We start from the raw sequence: 22,495 nt of genomic DNA on the forward strand, positions 1-22,495 counted from the left end.
CCATATAGCCCCCTCATGTTGTCCATTCCCCTATAGCCCCCTTATGTTGTCCATCCCCCTATAGCCCCCTTATGTTGTCCATCCCCCTATAGCCCCCTTATGTTGTCCATCCCCCTATAGCCCCTTCATGTTGTCCATTCCCCCCATATAGCCCTCTTATGTTGTCCACCCCCTATAGCCCCCCTTATGTTGTCCACCCCCCTATAGCCCCCAGTACTGTCCATCCCCCATGTAGCCCCCCTCATGCTGTCCATAACCCCTGTAGCCCCCCTCATGCTGTCCATAACCCCTGTAGCCCCCTTATGCTGTCCATAACCCCTGTAGCCCCCTCATGCTGTCCATAACCCCGTAGCCCCCCTCATGCTGTCCATCCCCCCGGTAGCCCCCCTCATGCTGTCCATAACCCCTGTAACCCCCTCTTGCTGTCCATCGCCCCGGTAGCCCCCCTCATGCTGTCCATAACCCCGTAGCCCCCCTCTTGCTGTCCATCCCCCGGTAGCCCCCCTCATGCTGTCCATAACCCCGTAGCCCCCCTCTTGCTGTCCATAACCCTGTAGCCCCCCTCATGCTGTCCATCCCCCCGTAGCCCCCCTCATGCTGTCCATAACCCCTGTAGCCCCCTCATGCTGTCCATAACCCCGTAGCCCCCCTCTTGCTGTCCATAACCCTGTAGCCCCCCTCATGCTGTCCATAACCCCTGTAGCCCCCTCATGCTGTCCATCCCGTAGCCCCCCTCATGCTGTCCATCCCCCCGTAGCCCCCCTCATGCTGTCCATAACCCCGTAGCGCCCCTTATGCTGTCCATCCCCCCCTATAGCCCCCCTCATGCTGGCCATCCCCCCCGTAGCCCCCCTCATGCTGTCCATAACCCCTGTAGCCCCCCTCATGCTGTCCATCCCCCCTATAGCCCCCCTCATGCTGTCCATCCCCCCTATAGCCCCCCTCATGCTGGCCATCCCCCCTATAGCCCCCCTCATGCAGGCCATCCCCCCCTATAGCCCCCCTTATGTTGTCCATCCCCCCTATAATCCCCCTCATGCTGGCCCTCCCCCCTATAGCCCCCCTTATATTGTCCATCCCCCTATAGCCCCCAGTGATGTCCATCCCCCCTATAGCCCCCAGTGATGTCCATCCCCCCCTATAGCCCCCAGTGATGTCCATCCCCCCTATAGCCCCCCTTATATTGTCCATCCCCCTATAGCCCCCAGTGATGTCCATCCCCCTCTATAAGCCCCAGTGATGTCCATCCCCCCCTATAGCCCTCAGTGATGTCCATCCCCCTCTATAAGCCCCAGTGATGTCCATCCCCCCCTATAGCCCCCAGTGATGTCCATCCCCCCCTATAGCCCCCAGTGATGTCCATCCCCCCCTATAGCCCCCAGTGATGTCCATCCCCCCCTATAGCCCCCAGTGATGTCCATCCCCCCCTATAGCCCCCAGTGATGTCCATCCCCCCCTATAGCCCCCAGTGATGTCCATCCCCCCCTATAGCCCCCAGTGATGTCCATCCCCCCCTATAGCCCCCAGTGATGTCCATCCCCCCCTATAGCCCCCAGTGATGTCCATCCCCCCCTATAGCCCCCAGTGATGTCCATCCCCCCCTATAGCCCCCAGTGATGTCCCCCTATGATAAAAAAAACAAAAACAAAACCCAACTCATCTATCACCACGATCCCCCGTCGGTCGCGGGCCTCTTCTTCTCTCTTCCCCGACAGACGAGAAGCTCCTGGTCTCGGGCAGCTCCGTCACCACTGAGCTCTGTGCGCGCCGCAGTGGCTGGGACTTCCGGTATGCGCTGCGTGTACCAGAAGTCCCAGCTGCCGCATCGCACACAGAGCTCAGTGGTGACGGAGCTGCGGGGGACCAGGAGCTGCGCATCTGTCAGGGGTGGCGGAGGTACGCTTCCGATTGACAGCGCAAGAAGCCATAGGCTTCCCGCGCTGTCAATCACTCTTGGGACCGCAAGCAGCTTCTTGCTTGCGGTCCCAAGGGTGATTGACAGCGCGGGAAGCCTATGGCTTCTTGCGCTGTCAATCGGAAGACTGCCACATTTAACTGGAAGCGATCGCTTCCAGTTAAAAGGGTGAGGAGCAGCAGTCGGCGGATGAGTGGGCCCCCCCAGGAGCACGGGGGGCCCCGCTGGGCTTACTGGCTGGAGACCACATTGATGTGGTCTCCAGCCCTGTGTCCTTTGACTGGGGGGCGGGGCCTACTCCTGCTCGGGCCCACCGGGGAAATCCCCGGTCCCCTGGTGGCCCAGTCCGACACTGGTTCTGGACACGTATGGCTATGTATGTAAATGGCTGTGGTGTATGTTCTGGACACGTATGGCTGTGTATAAAAATGGCCGTTGTGTGTGTTCTGGACACGTATGGCTATGTATGTAAATGGCCGTTGTGTGTGTTCTGGACACGTATGGCTATGTATGTGAATGGCCGTGGTGTATGTTCTGGACACGTATGGCTGTGTATAAAAATGGCCGTTGTGTGTGTTCTGGACACGTATGGCTATGTATGTAAATGGCCGTTGTGTGTGTTCTGGACACGTATGGCTATGTACGTAAATGGCCGTTGTGTGTGTTCTGGACACGTATGGCTATGTATGTAAATGGCCGTGGTGTATGTTCTGGACATGTATGGCTATGTATATAAATGGCCGTTGTGTGTGTTCTGGACACGTATGGCTATGTATGTAAATGGCCGTGGTGTATGTTCTGGACACGTATGGCTATGTATGTAAATGGCCGTGGTGTATGTTCTGGACATGTATGGCTATGTATATAAATGGCCGTTGTGTGTGTTCTGGACACGTATGGCTATGTACGTAAATGGCCGTTGTGTGTGTTCTGGACATGTATGGCTATGTATATAAATGGCCGTTGTGTATGTTCTGGACACGTATGGCTATGTATATAAATGGCCGCGGTGTATGTTCTGGACACGTATGGCTATGTATATAAATGGCCGTTGTGTGTGTTCTGGACACGTATGGCTATGTATATAAATGGCCGTTGTGTATGTTCTGGACACGTATGGCTATGTATATAAATGGCCGTTGTGTGTGTTCTGGACACGTATGGCTATGTATATAAATGGCCGTTGTGTATGTTCTGGACACTTATGGCTATGTATATAAATGGCCGTTGTGTGTGTTCTGGACACGTATGGCTATGTATGTGAATGGCCGTTGTGTGTGTTCTGGACACGTATGGCTATGTATATAAATGGCCGTTGTGTGTGTTCTGGACACGTATGGCTATGTATGTGAATGTTTCTGGAGTCTTTACTTCAGGGATGGGGAATCTGTTATAAAACTACAATTCCCATCATGCCTGGAGAGCTGAAGCTGTGGCTTTGTCTGTCCAGGCATGATGGGTATTGTAGTTCTGCACCAGCTGGAGGGCCGCAGGTTCCCCATCCTTGTGTTTGGTAAAAATACATGTTGCCCATAGCAACCAATCAGAGCTCAGCTTTCATCTTACCACAGCACATTAAGAAACGAAAGCTGAGCTCTGATTGGTCGCGACGAACAACAAAGCCCGTTTCACTATTAGTCAGTGGGTATTCTGCCTGACAATAGAAGCAGACGCGCACAGACGTGGCCATTGTTCTGAGCTGCGCCTCCTGCCAGCCGGCAGCGAAAGGGTGGCGCCCGCCGCGCACCACGTGACCGTCCTCCTCCCAGACACAAACAGTGAGGCGTGTCCTCCTCCCGGCTGGCGGTGACGTCACGCCGTGTCTGTGAGCGCAGGGATCAGTAATGGCGGCCGGTACCTCGGCGGAGCGCGGCGGAGAGAGAGGCTGACCGGCCCGTGAGAGGGAAGCGACGGCCGGTACCGGCTCACAGGACGGAGGCGACGCGTACAGCCAGGCCACACGAGCCATCAGGAGCCCTGCAAGGCCCCAGGTGTCCGGACAGGAGACCCCGTGTATTGTGTGTATAGCGGAGACTCCCGGGGGCGACATGGGCAACTGCTTAAAGTCCCCGACATCGGATGATATCTCCCTGCTGCACGAGTCCCAGTCTGACCGGGCGAGCTACGGGGACGGCACCGAGGGCGACCACGAGCCGCCGCCCCCATACCAGGTAACGTGCTGCTGAGATACGGGGATACACCTCTGTGTGCTGAGATACGGGGATACACCTCTGTGTGCTGAGATACCGGGATACACCTCTGTGTGCTGAGATACGGGGATACACCTCTGTGTGCTGAGATACGGGGATACACCTCTGTGTGCTGAGATACGGGGATACACCTCTGTGTGCTGAGATACGGGGATACACCTCTGTGTGCTGAGATACGGGGGTACACCTATATGTATGCTGAGATACGGGGATACACCTCTGTGTTCTGAGATACGGGGATACACCTATATGTATGCTGAGATACGGGGATACACCTCTGTGTGCTGAGATACGGGGATACACCTCTGTGTGCTGAGATACGGGGATACACCTATATGTATGCTGAGATATGGGGGTACACCTCTGTGTGCTGAGATACGGGGGTACACCTATATGTATGCTGAGATACGGGGATACACCTCTGTGTGCTGAGATACGGGGATACACCTATATGTATGCTGAGATACGGGGATACACCTATATGTATGCTGAGATACGGGGATACACCTCTGTGTGCTGAGATACGGGGGTACACCTATATGTGTGCTGAGATACGGGGGTACACCTATATGTGTGCTGAGATATGGGGGTACACCTCTGTGTGCTGAGATACGGGGGTACACCTATATGTATGCTGAGATACGGGGGTACACCTATATGTATGCTGAGATACGGGGGTACACCTATATGTATGCTGAGATACGGGGGTACACCTCTGTATGCTGAGATACGGGGGTACACCTCTGTGTGCTGAGATACGGGGGTACACCTCTGTGTGCTGAGATACGGGGGTACACCTATATGTGTGCTGAGATACGGGGGTACACCTATATGTGTGCTGAGATACGGGGGTACACCTATATGTGTATATATATATATACACTGAGGTACCACGAGCCGCCGCCCCCATACCAGGTAACGTGCTGCTGAGATACGGGGGTACACCTCTGTGTGTGCTGAGATACGGGGGTACACCTCTGTGTGTGCTGAGATACGGGGGTACACCTCTGTGTGTGTGCGCTGAGAGACGGGGGTACACCTCTGTGTGTGTGCTGAGATACGGGGATACACCTATATATATATATATATATATATATATATATATATATATATATATATATATACTGAGGTACCACGAGCCGCCGCCCCCATACCAGGTAACGTGCTGCTGAGATACGGGGGTACACCTCTGTGTGTGTGCTGAGATACGGGGGTACACCTCTGTGTGTGTGCTGAGATACGGGGGTACACCTCTGTGTGTGTGCTGAGATACGGGGGTACACCTCTGTGTGTGTGCTGAGATACGGGGTACACCTCTGTGTGTGTGCTGAGATACGGGGGTACACCTCTGTGTGTGTGCTGAGATACGGGGGTACACCTCTGTGTGTGTGCTGAGATACACCTATATGTATATATTTATACAGAGGTACCATGAGCCGCCGCCCCTATACCAGGTAACGTGCTGCTGAGATACACCTCTGTGTGTGCTGAGATACGGGGGGGATACACCTCTGTGTGTGCTGAGATACGGGGGGGATACACCTCTGTGTGTGCTGAGATACGGGGGGATATACCTCTGTGTGTGCTGAGATACGGGGGGGATACACCTCTGTGTGTGCTGAGATACGGGGGGGATACACCTCTGTGTGTGCTGAGATACGGGGGGGATACACCTCTGTGTGTGCTGAGATACGGGGGGGATACACCTCTGTGTGTGCTGAGATACGGGGGGGGATACACCTCTGTGTGTGCTGAGATACGGGGGGGGATACACCTCTGTGTGTGCTGAGATACGGGGGGGGATACACCTCTGTGTGTGCTGAGATACGGGGGGGGATACACCTCTGTGTGTGCTGAGATACGGGGGGGGATACACCTCTGTGTGTGCTGAGATACGGGGGGGGATACACCTCTGTGTGTGCTGAGATACGGGGGGGATACACCTCTGTGTGTGCTGAGATACGGGGGGGATACACCTCTGTGTGTGCTGAGATACGGGGGGGATACACCTCTGTGTGTGCTGAGATACGGGGGGGATACACCTCTGTGTGTGCTGAGATACGGGGGGGATACACCTCTGTGTGTGCTGAGATACGGGGGGGATACACCTCTGTGTGTGCTGAGATACGGGGGGGATACACCTCTGTGTGTGCTGAGATACGGGGGGGATACACCTATATGTATGTATGTATGTATGTATGTATACCTAGATACAGGGGTACACCAATCTGTATACCTAGCTCTCTGTACACCCATATATATGTGTGTGTGTGTATATATCTTTTGTCCTTTTATACATTTGTATAAATATATTGTATGATGTAAATATATTATAATACAGCACTAACCATAGTACGTAGACAATAGCGGCACATGTATCGGTGTCCATCATACACATTGGCACACGGTGGCGGCCCATGTATCGGTGTCCATCATACACATTGGCACATGGTGGCATCACATGTATCGGTGTCCATCATACACATTGGCACACGGTGGCGGCACATGTATCGGTGTCCATCATACACATTGGCACACGGTGGCGGCACATGTATCGGTGTCCATCATACACGGTGGCGGCACATGTATCTGTGTCCATCATACACATTGGCACACGGTGGCGTCACATGTATCGGTGTCCATCATACACGGTGGCGGCACATGTATCTGTGTCCATCATACACATTGGCACACGGTGGCGTCACATGTATCGGTGTCCATCATACACATTGGCACACGGTGGCGGCACATGTATTGGTGTCCATCATACACATTGGCACACGGTGGCGTCACATGTATCGGTGTCCATCATACACATTGGCACACGGTGGCGGCACATGTATCGGTGTCCATCATACACGGTGGCGGCACATGTATCGGTGTCCATCATACACATTGGCACACGGTGGCGTCACATGTATCGGTGTTCATCATACACATTGGCACACGGTGGCGGCACATGTATCGGTGTTCATCATACACATTGGCACACGGTGGCGGCACATGTATCGGTGTCCATCATACACATTGGCACACGGTGGCGGCACATGTATCGGTGTCCATCATACACATTGGCACACGGTGGCGGCACATGTATCGGTGTCCATCATACACATTGGAGAACCAACATCTATGTCACATATCCCACAAAGTGTCCCTAAGAAAATTGTTATGACTTCGGTGTCATGTGACTGACGTGGCAGAGCGTCTAATATGTGAGACAGATAGCCATGGGGGAGAGAACCGTGGGGCTTGTTGGGTTTCCACCTGAGGATTTTGGCAGCTGCTCTTCTCCACATTAACGGCACATACAAATGCTTGTGTATGGGGTTAATGACGAGAAAGACGTCGGGTCACCACTGCTATTGAAGGTGTACGGGAGCTTCCTCAACCTCTGGCAGAACTACGACTCCCAGCTGGAGGGCCAGAGGTCGGAGAACACTGTGTTAGACTTTAGATTGACCTTGGATCCTGTTGAAATGTGATCAGTGACTTCCCTATGATAAACATTCATGGCACGTTATCAGCATGTGATTAGTTGAGCTTTGTTCATAGCGCCACTCCTTACCAGGAGCTCTGTCAGTACCGCACTAGGTCAGGGGTGGCATGGGGACTCTAGTCTACCATATAGGAGGCCGTACCTACCTGTTGATGTCTCGACCACCCTATTGCAGGCAGGGGAGGCCGTACCTACCTGTTGATGTCTCGACCACCCTATTGCAGGCAGGGCAAGCCGTACCTACCTGTTGATATCTCAACCACCCTATTGCAGGCAGGGCAGGCCGTACCTACCTGTTGATATCTCAACCACCCTATTGCAGACAGGGGAGGCCGTACCCACCTGTTGATGTCTCAACCACCCTATTGCAGACAGGGGAGGCCGTACCCACCTGTTGATGTCTCAACCACCCTATTGCAGACAGGGGAGGCCGTACCTACCTGTTGATGTCTCAACCACCCTATTGCAGGCAGACATTTGTACCACACCCATGCCTGGATCTATATATCCAGCTGTTTTAAAACTACAATTCCCCTTATTCCTGGACAGCCAAAGCTTTAGTATATAGGAATGTAGCCAGCCCACACACCTTTAATGCTGTTCCTCCCCAAACCCCTATACACTTGCATGCTTAGCTCAGCCGAGTGTGCCAGTTTTTCCAATGGGAGACGAAAAGATGGCAACGAATGTAGCAAGGACTTTCATGGTATGATCTATCCCATATCGGGTTAGGTTCACTATTTTCCAGGTACTGGTCAGTATCCAGAGCAGGAGAGGTTTTCTATGGGGATTTGCTGCTGCTCTGGACAGTTCCTGACATGGACAGAGGTGGCAGCAGAGAGCACTGTGTCACACTGGAGAGAATACACCACTTCCTGCAGGACATACAGCAGCTGATAAGTACTGGAACACTGGAGATTTTTTAATAGAAGTAAATTTCAAATCTATATAACTTTCTGAAACCAGTTGATTTAAAAGAGAGATTTTTGCTGGAGTGCCCCTTTAATAGCCTCAGCATAGTCTACTGGTGACTACGTTTGGTCAATTTCTGAAAGTATAATGTTATAATGGAAAGGCACAGACGGGTGTATATGTTCTGGTTATACATCAGCATAGGTTTCAGCCATCGTATACCCGGAACATTGTGACGTACCGGTACCTGATCCCATAGAATCAAGATAGTCATTAGGAGTCACTAAACTTGACGGTGCCACTTTACAGCAACAACCATGAATCTACGGCCAGATGGTTTCTGGCAGCTGCTGAACGTCTTGATGGATTGGTTATATAGACGTACTGAGCAGGAGATGAGTGTGTCACAGCACTCATGTCGGATTGTGTAACGTGTATGTACAAGTCAGGCAAACACGGCTCAGCTGTGCGCACACAATACTCCACTTACTTTGATTTAAAGGGATAGTTCACAAAATTTCTTTAAAATCAAGGGGCCAGAGATTTGTAATTTACTTCTATTACAAAATCTCCAGACTTCCAGTACTTATCAGCTGCTGTATGTCCTGCAGGAAGTGGTGTATTCTTTCCAGTCTGACACAATGCTCTCCGCTAAAGGTTTAGCTCTCCAGGCATGATAGGAATTTTAGTTTGGCAACAGCTGGAGGGCTGAAGGTTCCCCATCTGAGTACAGGGGTCTCCCAAAAGAACAATCAGGCTCGAGTCCGGCAGCGGCTTATCCCTCCTTTCTGCATACAGGAGTCATGCGTGCTTAGCTCATGTGAGCATTCATGTACACACGGCATCAGGAGAGTTACTGAAAATTCTGGCGTCCTACTCCTTAGGCTCCGCCATCTTTCCTTCGTGCTAGTTGCAATAAATCTCCTCCATTGTGATCTGTGACCAGATTGATCCGTCGGGTTGGCAGAGCTGTGTATGAAGATTAATGGCAGTCACACTGTAACGTAAGGAGAGAGGTCACCAGTGCCCGCCGCAGCCGCCCGCCCTCCCGCCAGCGGTGTCATTGAATGCCCCTTTTATTGTTCCTAGTCTGAATGTGAATGTTCTTTTGACTGTAAAAATCCCTCAGCCCGCACATTTATAAAGTAAATATCATCCATAACAATGTGCGACTTTCATTCCCCTCTGCGTCGCCAAAAAGCAAACAGCTGCGCGCTGTGCGGTGATGAATGAGCCCTCTGCCTCTGTATCAGTCCCTGGGCTTTACTTACTGAAAATACGGAGATTTATGGTGGCCGGAATAACCCCGGATGGCGCATTCAGTCGCCTACAGTATAGAGCGATCCGGCAAGAAACTGAACGTCTGATTCAACCGCCATTTAGTGTCCATAATACGGTTGTAAGGGCCCTATTCCACCGGACGATTATCGTTCAGATTATCGTTAAATCGTTCGAATCAAAGCGATAATCGTTCGGTTGAAATGCAGTTAACGATTAACGACCGAACGAGAAATCGTTGATCGCTTTATAAGACCTGGACCTATTATCGTTGCTCGTTCACAAATCGTTCACATTGAATAAGACATCGTTCGGTCGTTCGCAATAGATACGAACGCAATAGCGAATAAATAGCGAAGAGAAACGATCGCAATTACGATCATAAGTAACGATTATCGTTCCATGGAAATGACTAAATGTTTTCAGGTCTTTCGCAATAGTGGTTGTTTGAGATCGTTAATCGTTAACGATTATGCAAACGATAATCGTCCGGTGGAATAGGGCCCTAATGGCCCTATTCCACGGAACGATTATCGTTCGTTTTCGGACGATATCGACCGCTACGGACGATAATCGTTCCGTGGAATAGAGTGCAACGATCAGCCGACATCGTTCATGTCGGCTGATATTTGCAGTCGCTTGTTTTTCAACATGTTGAAAAACAAGCGACTGATATAGCAGCGATCTGCTGCCGTCGCTCCGTTGAATAGGAGCATCGGCAGCAGACGCTGCTATATCCTATGGGCTGCCCGGACGATCAGCGATCTTCCGAGCAGCCCCCCCGCAGCTCCCCGCCGCCCCTCCCGCACTCACCCGCTCGCTGCAGCCGCGTTGAATAGCGGCGGCAGCGAGCGGCGAACGAGGAGCAAACGAGCGCTAATAGCGCTCGTTTGCTCCTCTAAAACGACCCGTGGAATAGGGCCATAACCTGTTGTCTGTTTATAGTCTGTTCCTGGGTTTGGCTACAAATCTTTGGCAGATAATCTGTCGTCAGATCTGTTGGTGTAATAGTACCCTAAGAGAGATAATGTGATTATATGTCTGAACACAACCCAACACAGCTTTCATATGTCCTGTATACATAAGCCGCTACTAGAGATCGGCGAACTTCGAGTGCATCTGGGTCTGAACCTGAGCGTGCAGCATTGGATTACCAGTGACTGAAGAAGTTCGTTGCAGCCCTATGGAGTCCTGGTGGACACAGCCTATGGTCATAGGTTGTATATTTGCTCCCAGGACTCCCTAGGGCTGCATATAACTGATTTGGCCACCGATAATGCAGTGTGTTCAGGGAGTTTGCTCATCTCTAGCCGCTACACATTAGGTTGGTTGGACTCGGCCAACCTTAATCCGCCTAAATGGAACCAGTCAGCACAATTGTATAGATCTACTGTGCAGCTAGATGTACTGTGCAGCTTGTGGAGCACACCAGTCACGGCGGTAGCAGTCACACTATAAGGGGACAAACACACACACCTTATACGCAGCAAATACGCAGCAGATCTGCAGCAGATTTGATGGTGCAGATTTGATGCTGTGTTCAGTTATTTAGATCTAATCTGCTGCATATTTGTTGCGTATTTGCTGCGTATCGCAGCAGTAAATACGCTGCGTATACGGTGTGTGTGTTTATACCCTAAGGGTATAAACACACACACCGTATACGCAGCATATTTACTGCTGCGATACGCAACAATACGCAGCAGATTAGATCTAAATAACTGAACACAGCATCAAATCTGCACCATCAAATCTGCTGCAGATCTGCTGCGTATACGGTGTGTGCGTTTGTACCCTAAGGGTACAAACACACACAGCAGATACGCAGCAGATTTGATACTGTGTTCAGTTATTTAGATCTAATCTGCTGCGTATCGCAGCAGTAAATACGCAGCGTATAAGCTGTGTGTGTTTGTACCCTAAAGGTGAAAAAGTAGTTTTATTCTGCTGCATGAGGATGGGAGACTAGTCATCTGGGGTGTTATCTGACTAGCTAGTCATCTGGGGTGTCAGGTGTCTTGGCCTGCCAATCATCCGTGCACTGCGCGCTGACAGGCCAAGAGCCGTGACAAGTGGCTCCCCGCCAAGATGACTAGTTGCCACCCCTCTCCTGACCTTGTCGGCAGAATAAAACTACTTTTTCACCTTTATAGAGCTACTGCTGCAGCCATGGCTGGTATATGCTCCGCCAGCTGCACAGTAAATCTATACTCTGCTGCTCAGAACCATATCAGCACAATCTTTGAAGGCCTCCATACACATTAAAGAAAAGTTGGCCAAACCACTGACTCTTGTATCTCAATTGTCTCTAGGGAGATAACCTGGCTTATGGCTGGAGTCACACATGCGTTTTTGTGAGCCAAAGCCAGAAGTGGATTTACTGTAGCAGGCAGGGAAACTAGAAAAGGAACGACTTGTACTTTTTCTCTTTCCTGTTGAATTTATTTCTGGCTTTGTTGCAAAAAAAGCATATGTAATTGCAGCCAATGGCTTTCCAGTAGTCGTAGAAATGCGACTCATAACATAGAGCAGGATGGGAAGCCTGCGACCCTGCAGCTGCTACAAAGCTACGATTCCCATCATGCCTGGCAAAAATTAGAGGGCCGCGTGGTCCCTATCCCTGGCATTGTGCGTGACTGGGCCTTTAGCTCCCAAGAGAATTAGACATCGTAGATCGCTTGTGTGACAGTCCTGATGGTGACAGACGCCAATGAGGCTTGAGTTGCTTTTTAGTAATCTGTCTTGTCCGACTGACCTGAGGCTCTAGGCGTGCACCGGTTTAGCACATCGCCACTTCAAAGTGGTTATTTAGCGTTAGGGTAAGTTCACACTACGGAATCCGTGTGGATAATTTCCGGCGGATTCCGTCGCTCGTACCCGTTCGCGGTGGCGCGCATATCCGTCTGCTCCATAGACACCATTCTATGGCTGGGCCGATTCCGCTGTCAGCCGAAAGAATTGACATGTCAATTCTTTTGGCAGAACGTGGAATCGGTCCAGTCATAGAAGGGTGTCTATGGAGCAGACGGATATGCACGCCACCGCGAACGGGTACGAGCGACGGAATCTGCCGGAACTTCTCCGCATGGATTCCATAGTGTGAACCTAAGAAATACATGGCCTTTTTCTTCCACCATTTCCCTTAAAGTGAATGGAGCTTAATTGCAAACTGCACCTAAACTGGAGACGAGTGGTGCTGGAAGGAAGCAGCCATGTTTTTCTAACGCTGGATAACCCCTTTAAGAAGCCTTTGACAGCTCAGTCCTCATTCTCACTGGATAGTTCATCATCCTCTGCTTCTATGGTTAAAGATATGGATCATTTTTAGGCCTGTATAAATACGATTAGTCACCCGTTTTCTCGTTCATCATCTGATCACCAGCCCTATCACACGGGACAGTTATCAGGAAGGAACCCTAGGCGTTATATGACAAAGTCCCATGTGACTGTATAGTAACCCTCACCAGGAGCAGCTGCTGGATAAGTTTAGTTTCTTTTGAAGTAGTTCAAGTTCCATTTTCTTGCTCCATCTCCTTTAACGATGTAATTTTCCCAGAAGTTGGGCATTTCCCGGGCCGGGATGACTTCATTAGAGATAATGTGAGATTAGTCAGCTGGGGGGTGACCCCGGGGTCAGTTTGGAGTTTGGGTGCTTCCTTTGTTATGCTGGAGATGGTGATCTCACTGTCTGCGTCTCCGTCATCTCGGGCAGACATAACTTTCCTTGATCGCAGCGGCCCAGTCACTGACCCCCTGAGGTTATGATGAAACAAAAGCTTTGATTATATCGCTCGTGGAGCCGATTTCCCATTTGTTTTTGCATTTTCAGTCGCCTTTTTTTCTTTAGCGCACTTTGCAGTGTCATTCACTGTTTTCGGTTTAATGGCTGATTGTCAAATGTAACATGCGACGGGGTTCACAAGCTAAGCATAGAGGGAGGTGGCGTGCACGGTGGAATGCAGAGTCAGCACGTTCTCTTTGTGATTCGTAGCCTGTGCTCTGCGGGAGACAAAGGATTCCAATATGTCCATCCGCACTGGAAGAAGATAAACGGCGGCGGAGAACTCGGCCGTTCCAGCAAGCTCTGTCCCGTCTCATCATTTGCTTATGTTAATGCAGATTTAAGTGCAAAAACCTGGCAACTATCTAATGTCTCAGTGCAGCCGGTCTGTAGTAAATCTCCGTTATTGGTCAGTACTGTTACCTTGCAGTGCTGAGGCCCTGGGTTTGAATCCCTCTGCATGGAGATAGTGTGGAGATATTGCACATAACCTTACTGATTGGTAAATGTGGAATATAGACTGCAGCAGGAGTCAGAAAAATAATGTCTGTACAGCCCCACGTTGTTGCTATAGTATGTGGTAAAATACTGTATTACATAAGAGGATTATTGGCCAAGCAGTCGGATATCACCCGGTGTAATAGGGGCGAGCAAGCGCTCATTCGTTGGTTGATTGGGTTGCTTTGACCATACGTTATATGCAGCCAATGGCCCATTGCAGGAAAGGGTCGTGCGAAACATCCATCGTTCACTCCTACATCCCTTCCCGCTTACAGTGCACCTCCATAGAGCCCTGGCAAAAAAAAGTAGCCGCCCCCCCCCCCCCACACACACACACCTCCCAATCTACACCACCTTTGGATTTCCGATGCTGATTTTGACCTTGCATGCTACAATGTGTGATGTGGGTAAGCACCTCCATGGGGGCTGGTCCATGTCCCGGAATCCATGTGATGTCACGTCCGTGACACACCATCGCGTAGTTCTGGACTTTCTGCAATGTGTTGGAATGTTCCCTCAGAAAAAGCATCCTTAAGGGTCCCGTTATTTACAGAGTGGAGCTGGTGCTGATATAAATGTGGAGTAGGCACTGGCACGGCACAAAAATTGGTCTGAGTTTTGGCGAGCACCGATCTGTTAGATCCTATTACACACCCCGAGGGGCGGGGTAGCTGATCACTGATCTGTTAGATCCTATTACACGGCTTGATTATTGTACTGCAAGGGTGTTAGCGATGTCCATGCAGTCCTTGCTTTAGGCATTCGGCATTAGTAAAATAATATAAAATAATAAACTTGTTGTTCTTACCTTTATTACCCCCTGGTATCCACCTGCCTTGTCTCTGTGTCCCCGCTGACACTTCTGAACCCATCTCTCCATTGGCAGCCGATCACTGGCCCCGGCGCCGTCCCGTTTTGGCTGAGTGGGCTATAGAGATGGAATTAGACGTGTCCACGGGGTAGTGTAGAGAGGCAGACATACATGGTTATTTTCTATATACCGAATCAGCAGTCAGCTGATTCACGTGGTGCACGGCCAATGATTTTCCAACTTGTTGGAAGACGACGATCAGCCGATGACCAGACCATTGCTAGCCCCTTGGCTCGTCACTGTTCTTACTACACTGAGAGATATCTACCCGATTCAACATATAATCGCTTGTGTAATACGACCCTCATGGTCCTCTTAGACTCAATCGTTTAACGTTTTTATTTTTCCAGCAATCGTCTTTTAGTTGAGCAGAAGCGATCTAAAAAATATCAGCAACTTTTTATGGGCTTATTGAACGACCACGATTAAGGGTTTCTTGCTGGTCGCTCGATGGTTAATGTATTTACACGAGCTGTTAGCCGCACTGTCTGTCTGTCATCGGGGGCAGCACAAAACCGGCCACAAAACCACCACGTGTGGCCATACCCTGAGGTTGCTTGAACTAAACGTTCCGGAGCCGGCTCTTCTTTTGGGACCGGCCATCCTTGTCCCGATATGCCGCCGGTCCTCGGAGCTTTCACAAGGATTATGTACAAGGGTTTATCCAGGGAATGTGCAGAAATAATCCTCTCGCTTGTTAATCTCTCTGACTAAAACCATTCATATCAACCCCCCGGACATCAGGACTCTCTGCAATGTGAAATCTTGATTCGTGTGATCACCCACCCCGATACTGAGCAGAGATTTCCTTGTGTTATGACACAGCAGATTACCATACGTCCTCTGCACCCACATCATATCTCGCTGCCACACAAGTCGTAAAGTGGCGGCTGCTTCTCAGGTTACCGGCTAGGAAACTGATGGTGATCTCATTCACCGCAGCCGGGTGAGGAATCCATACATCAGGACCTGTAGGTGATTTCTATGGACTTGGCAGAAATAAAAATAATTGGATCTTTCAGGTCACGGACGAGGCCGTCCTGAGTCATCATTTTATTAGTCACACTGATTCAGGGCATTGTTATGCATCGGTCTGGGCCTGCCGGCCTCTATCAGATCATCAGATTGTATTTAAGGCAAGCTAAGTGGCTAATAAGTAGTTGGTGGCGTATACTTATATTTATTTTCTACTCCTATAATCTTATTTGCTATGCAGCCCAGGTCATGGGCTGGAAAAACCATAGGGGGAATGTATTAATACAGGGATGAGGAACCCTTCGACAGGTGGCATAGATTTTGCTTTGTTATATTGAAATGTCTTTCACAGGGGTACAAAAAAAACATATATTTCAACTGCTGTCAGAAAGTTATACAGATTCGTAATTTACTTTGATTTAAAGTTATCCAGTCTTCCACTACTTATCAGCTGCTGTATGTCCTGCAGGAAGTGGTGTATTCTCTCCAGTCTGACACAGTGCTCTCTGCTGCCACCTCTGTCCATGTCAGGAACTGTCCAGAGCAGGAGAGGTTTTCTATGGGGATTTGCTGCTGCTCTGGACAGTTCCTGACATGGACAGAGGTGGCAGCAAAGAGCAGTGTCAGGCTGGAGAGAATACACCACTTCCTGCAGGACATACAGCAGCTGATAAGTACTGGAAGACTGGAGATTTTTAAATAAGAGTAAATTACAAATCAATATAACTTTATATAGCTATAACCTTCTTGTCTCATAAAGTATACTTTTGAGAGTGCCAGTGGGAGGAACTAGGGCATCAGGGAGAGGAGCAGGTAGGACCTTCTCTGCTCCCTGGAATTCCCTTTTAAGACCCCAAACCAATTATAAAACAGTTAGGGTGCCTATATACCTGTCAGGAGAGGAAGCTGTTGGCTGAACAAGCAATCAAAGCTATTAGGCATATGCACAGCAGTGCCACCGCTGGACAATTCTAGTATTACACTATGTCCGTTTGCTTCCATTGGATTCCCTGTGTCAGACAGGACAGGTCAGGTCCTCCAGTGTGACAGACGCTCTTTGTATCCTCTCTGTTCTCTGGCCCAGACATGAGTATCCTCCCCAAAGGGTGCAATGTACAAAGAAAGAAAACAAAACACAATTACATTTACTTGTCTTTTCAGGCAGAATTGGTTCTGGGAGGATTTTTCTTTTCTATAAGATATTTATAGCCGGGCGGCCACCAGATTCACCCGGCAGCAGCGTGTGGCAGCCAGCTCTCAGGTGGAGATATTACGGGGTGGCGTGCTGCAGCCGATAAGCTTGTGAATGATGTCACCCATTGTTACCACTTCCTGTTTTTAAAATGTTGACTGCGGACACGGCCACTGTGCCTTTTTTTTATTTATTTTTTTAACCCCTGGTGTTTAATTTTACTATTTTTATTCTGACCTTGTGTATTTTACTCTCGACTGGTGCAGCCATAGTGATTGACAAGCAGAAAGGCGATCGCAGGGCTGCAGTTATTTCTATATATTATTCAAGGACACGTGTAATGGCAGAAGAGTTTACATGTACACATCCAGATTGTTTACATGACGTCATCCTGTAAGAGAACCGTCCCTGACATAAAGCCATATAACCAGTTCTTTATGTTCAGTAGGGAGCGGTCCGAAGGTCCGGGGCGTACTCTGCCCCTATAGCGGTGGGGATAGGGTACGGTGTCCTACCCTGCAGATCTATCAGCATGTTATATGGCGGCCTCACCTCCACACAGAGCAGCCTCCAGGTCCACAAGCAAAAGGAAGAAAGTTGCACCTCCGGAATGTTCCTTCCCTTAAAGGAAATAACCCCAGTAATAATTCTGCATTGTTGTGCTGCTATTTACAGGGTGCCGGACGCTTCCAGTAAGACTTAAAGGTGTTTTCCAAGTCGTAGAATAAAGAGACATTTATTGTCATCCGTGTCGGAGTAGGGTTTTCAGATGGTAAATCTTAGAGGACAGGTGGAACTTAAAGGGATAAATTAGCATTAAAAAAAAAACATAAATTGCTGGGGCTTTATAAAGATGGATAATAAAAAATCTTTAGTTACACTATGTTGCAGCTGTGGTGGATAGGAGAGTCAATCAATGGACACATGCAGTTAGTTGCAGGTCAGTAGTGCAGCATGTGAGAGCGCCCTCACATGGCCGGTTATCAGGAACCTCCTTTGCCCTGATAGTCGTCCCATGGAAAATGGCCTTTAGCGTCGGCTCTTATAAATCTTCAGCAATGACCTCACGTCTGGTGCACTTTACCCGGTGACTCAGGCCGGGTCCACACGTGTGTGGGGGTCACAGGGAAGGTTATCGTCTCTTTGTGATAGCGGAGGCTGCACGGTCACTATTACATCACAGCTATTGTCTTACTGGAAACTGCCAGTTGTGGGGAAAACAATTTTTTTTTTTTTTTTTTCAGAAAGGACGTCGTCTTGGCATTATGTGAGGTGGGGGTGGAGACACTTATTTAGAAGTTTTCTTGTGTTCTCTGTCAACTTGATGAAAAGGTGACATCCTGAGCTCATTTTATGGATAAATATCTTCTACTATATAGAGAATTGAATTACGGGGTCTTGCTGTTGAGACCCCTGGGGATCCACTTACATCTGATACCAGATCTGTAGCACTGCTATTCTCCAACTGTGATCTACAGTCTTTGCACCTTTCCTGCGCACTTTTACTCTCTAGCTGGGGGAGACGGAGCCCCCTAGAGGCTGTAAATGGGCCTTTCTTTACATTGACCATCAGGCGGCCATACAATTGCAATAACTGCTGGTCGAGCAATTGTTTGGCCGACATTTCTCTCCCATCCTCCCCATACACATCAGTGTATTCCCCTATTCTCTATGTGGAGCGGAGGGTTCAGCCACAGCTTAGCTCTCAGAGATCAAAGGGGTCAGGCAATGGTTTTTTTTCCCCTGTCACCACCATCATCATCTGTATGAAGAGCACCATACACCTTGTACTGGTGAGTACGGCCCGCACTTGTCTTCTGAATTACCTTGACAAAGTAAAAGTGCAAAAACTTGCGGGCTGGGAGCAAAAGTTACCTAACCCTATGGAACGTATGTTGTTCTTATATGCTGCCCTTGTCTCCTGTATACAGCTCAGTAATACAGGCCAGAAAATCTATAAACTTCATGACCATATAGCGGGCAGACATAAGCCCCTGGCTGTGGTCACTGCTACTTGTGTATTAACCAATGACCTGTGTTCTCCAACCTTCTAAGAGTTGCATTAGTGCCCTATTACATGGAGCGATAATCTGACGAATCAGGTTGATTCCAGGTAATTAAGTCAATAATGAGCTGAAGAAGCAATCATACACTGATCATTGCCATTTAACATCGTTAATGGCTGATTTGAGTGTAAACGTGAAAAAAAAACACTATTATACTTACCTCTCTAGGTTCCTTGGTGTCCTGCTGCCTTGTTCTTGTGTTCTCCTCTCATCGCAGCCGCCTCCGGGACTTCAGAACCCACCTTGGTGGTGCTGTCCTGTCTCAGACAGTGATTGGCTAAGTGATTTGTCACTTCAGAGACGGGATCAAAAGTATCGGCAGTGGCTGTGGTGGGCAGGGAATCAAACAGAAGAATGGAGGACACTAGGGGAGCCTGGACAGGTAAGTACATCCCTTTATTATCTTTACAGCAGAGCAGAGATATACACAGCCCTTGCTGCACGATAATTGAGATGTGTAATAGGCACAGTAAGCGAGTGTTGATCTAGCAGATTGGTGCTTACTCTGTTACCCATAGAAAACCTCTCCTGCTCTGGACAGTTCCTGACATGGACAGAGGTGGCAGCAGAGAGCACTGTGTCAGACTGGAGAGAATACACCACTTCCTGCAGGACATACAGCAGCTGATAAGTACTGTAAGCCTGGAGATTTTGTAATAGAAGTAAATTACAAATCTGTATAACTATCTGAAACCAGTTGAAAGAGATTTTTGCTGGAGTACCCCTTTAAGTCGACAAAGTGCTTTCTCGCTAGTGCCACTCTTGGGTGTTTCTTCCCTCTAAGCAAGTGCTATACCCATTAGATATGCTGCAGGCAGCCATAGACATGAGATCTGACCTGATAACCCTCCATACACTTGGCTTTGGCTTCCTCCTGCTTGCACAATCCTTCTCTCCCCTCCTCTGTTGGGGGGGATAATTGTGAAGCCCCTATGGCCAATCCTACCAGAGACAGCAGGGTTCAGCCGGCACAGATGTGTACAGGGATCTTTACAGTGACTCGGCTGAAGACAAGTCCAGATATCTGTAAAGCGACAAAAGCTTCGGATCACCGGTAAAACATATAGAAGGCCCCATCCTGTAATTTACCGGGAAAGGATCACATGACAGTGAGACGAATCCGTTCTCCGCTGCGGAATAGAGATAACGTATAACGTCACAATTACCATTGTTCAGCGTTACGGTGCCAAACCCATCATTGTGCCCTTGATGTGACCTTCATATAGAGCAGCGCAGCCAGAGGAAACGGCAGTGACAGGAAAGCTGATTTATTTGCCGTGTGTGTATTGTATGCAGGTCTGAGGTATAGGACGTTACCTAGAACAGGGATGGGGAACCTGCAGCCTTCCAGCTGCTGGAAAAACTACAATTCCCATCATGCCTGGACGGCTTCCCCTATCCCTGACCTGGAGGAGGTGGTTTGTCATACTGACCTGAGACCTCCATCTCAATGGATCCAGTAAGAGTCTTATTAGATGAAGAGATTTTTAACGATAAACAATGGCAAATGAGATCATTTATCGATAACCGGAAATCATTCACCATATCACACAGAACGATAGTCGTTTATGACTGCCATCATTTACTCCATCTGATCCCAGCAAATGAAGGAATGATGTAAAATTGTTTACACACAGCGATAATTCGCCAAATCGATGGTTTAACGATTTTGAAGCAACGATTTGGTTTTTATAACGATCATTGTTATTGCCATTGTTTTAAGAACGCTTAAGCCTATCTCACACACAGGGTGAATCTTTGAAAGACTGTTTACACGAAGCGATCTGCGAATTTTTAGCGAACGACCAACGACAATTTGAGAACATGTTTAAAGATCACAATAAGCGATTTCTCGCTCGTCGCTTGATCGTTCGCTGTCCAACATAAAGAGATAATCCCCTATATACGGGGCAAAGGTATATCTAGCTGATGGGTGGGTGATTCATTCTCTGGGACCCCCACTAATCCCCAGATAGGGGTGATGGCTGGCACGCGTCCTTGCACACATGGTACGGTATCTCTGGCGTCTCCATGCTACATATCAGGCAGCTACGTGTAGTTTATCTCCTCTGCCGCAGACTCTTCTACTTTCTCCCCAACTACTGGGAATTCTAGCAAGTTGTTCCCTATGACAGGAGTTTTCTGTAGGTTTTTTTCCAATCGTCCTGAGCTCTGTAATCTTTCAGTAATCCTTATCCCCCGGATTACCACAGAGAGCTGCCATCCAACACTGATTGACCTCTTTTTTTTAATGTCTGACATATTCCGCCCGTATATCACTGCAGGCTTCTAAGCTTTAAAAGGGGTACCTCACTAAAAATGTTTTCTTTTAAGGGTGCGTTCACACCTACCGCATCCGCAGCTTATTTTTCCGCGGAAATCCGCAGGTCTGGTAGTGCAGAATTCAACCTGCGAGAAATCCGCGTATGTGTGCGTTTTGCGGTTTTTCCGCAGCAAGTTTATCGCACCTGAAATGTCTGTTTAAAATGTCTCTCATTCTAAACGGACATTTCAGTTGCGATAAACTTGCTGCAGAAAAACCGCAAAACGCACACATACGCGGATTTCTCGCAGGTTGAATTCTGCACTACCAGACCTGCGGATTTCCGCGGAAAAATAAGCTGCGGATGCGGTAGGTGTGAACGCACCCTTAATCAACTGGTGGCAGAGATTTGTAATTTTACTTCTATTTAAAAATATATATATATCTCCAGTCTTCCATTACATATCAACTGCTGTATGTCCTGCAGGAAGTGGTGTATTTCACCGTGCTCTCTGCTGCCACCTCTGTCCATGTCAGGAACTGTCCAGAGCAGGAGAGGTTTTCTATGGGGATTTGCTTCTGCTCTGGACAGTTACTGACATGGACAGAGGTGGCAGCAGAGAGCACTGTGTCAGACTGGAGAGAATACACCACTTCCTGCAGGACATACAGCAGCTGATAAGTACTGGAAGACTGGAGATTTTTAAAGAAAAGTAAATATTTTGAAAGAAAACATTTTTTAGTGAACTAACGCTTTAAACTGCTGTCAGAATATGGACATTGGAGCTTTCTTGTTGGTGTCTGATGTGTTGTCCTTGATTATCGTAGCGTGCACATGTGACACTACACGTACCAGAAATGAGCCTTTTTTTTTTCTGTATGACGAAGTGATCCCAGATGATAAACCCCTAAACCAAGCCTCTCACTATAGGTTCATCCAAAGAGGCGTCCATAACTTGGGTATGTGACCCCCATACACTTTATTACCCAGATCCAACAATCTTTACATTTGAGCAGTTTTTACTGCAGGGT

The 22,495-nt window shown here is 48.9% G+C and overlaps 1 protein-coding gene across 1 annotated transcript in view; it reads left to right on the top strand.

The window, feature by feature from the left end:
• Positions 1 to 3,605: 3,605 nt before the first annotated feature.
• RNF11 (ring finger protein 11) overlaps positions 3,606 to 22,495 on the top strand; it is a 29,478-nt gene continuing 10,588 nt past the window's right edge. The window contains exon 1 of the mRNA XM_069981586.1: positions 3,606 to 4,086. Coding sequence (XP_069837687.1) covers positions 3,964 to 4,086 — 123 coding nt within the window. The 5' untranslated portion in view covers positions 3,606 to 3,963. The remainder of the gene's footprint in view (positions 4,087 to 22,495) is intronic.

Source organism: Dendropsophus ebraccatus, chromosome 8, assembly GCF_027789765.1.
Source record: "Dendropsophus ebraccatus isolate aDenEbr1 chromosome 8, aDenEbr1.pat, whole genome shotgun sequence".
Lineage (NCBI taxonomy): Eukaryota > Metazoa > Chordata > Amphibia > Anura > Hylidae > Dendropsophus > Dendropsophus ebraccatus.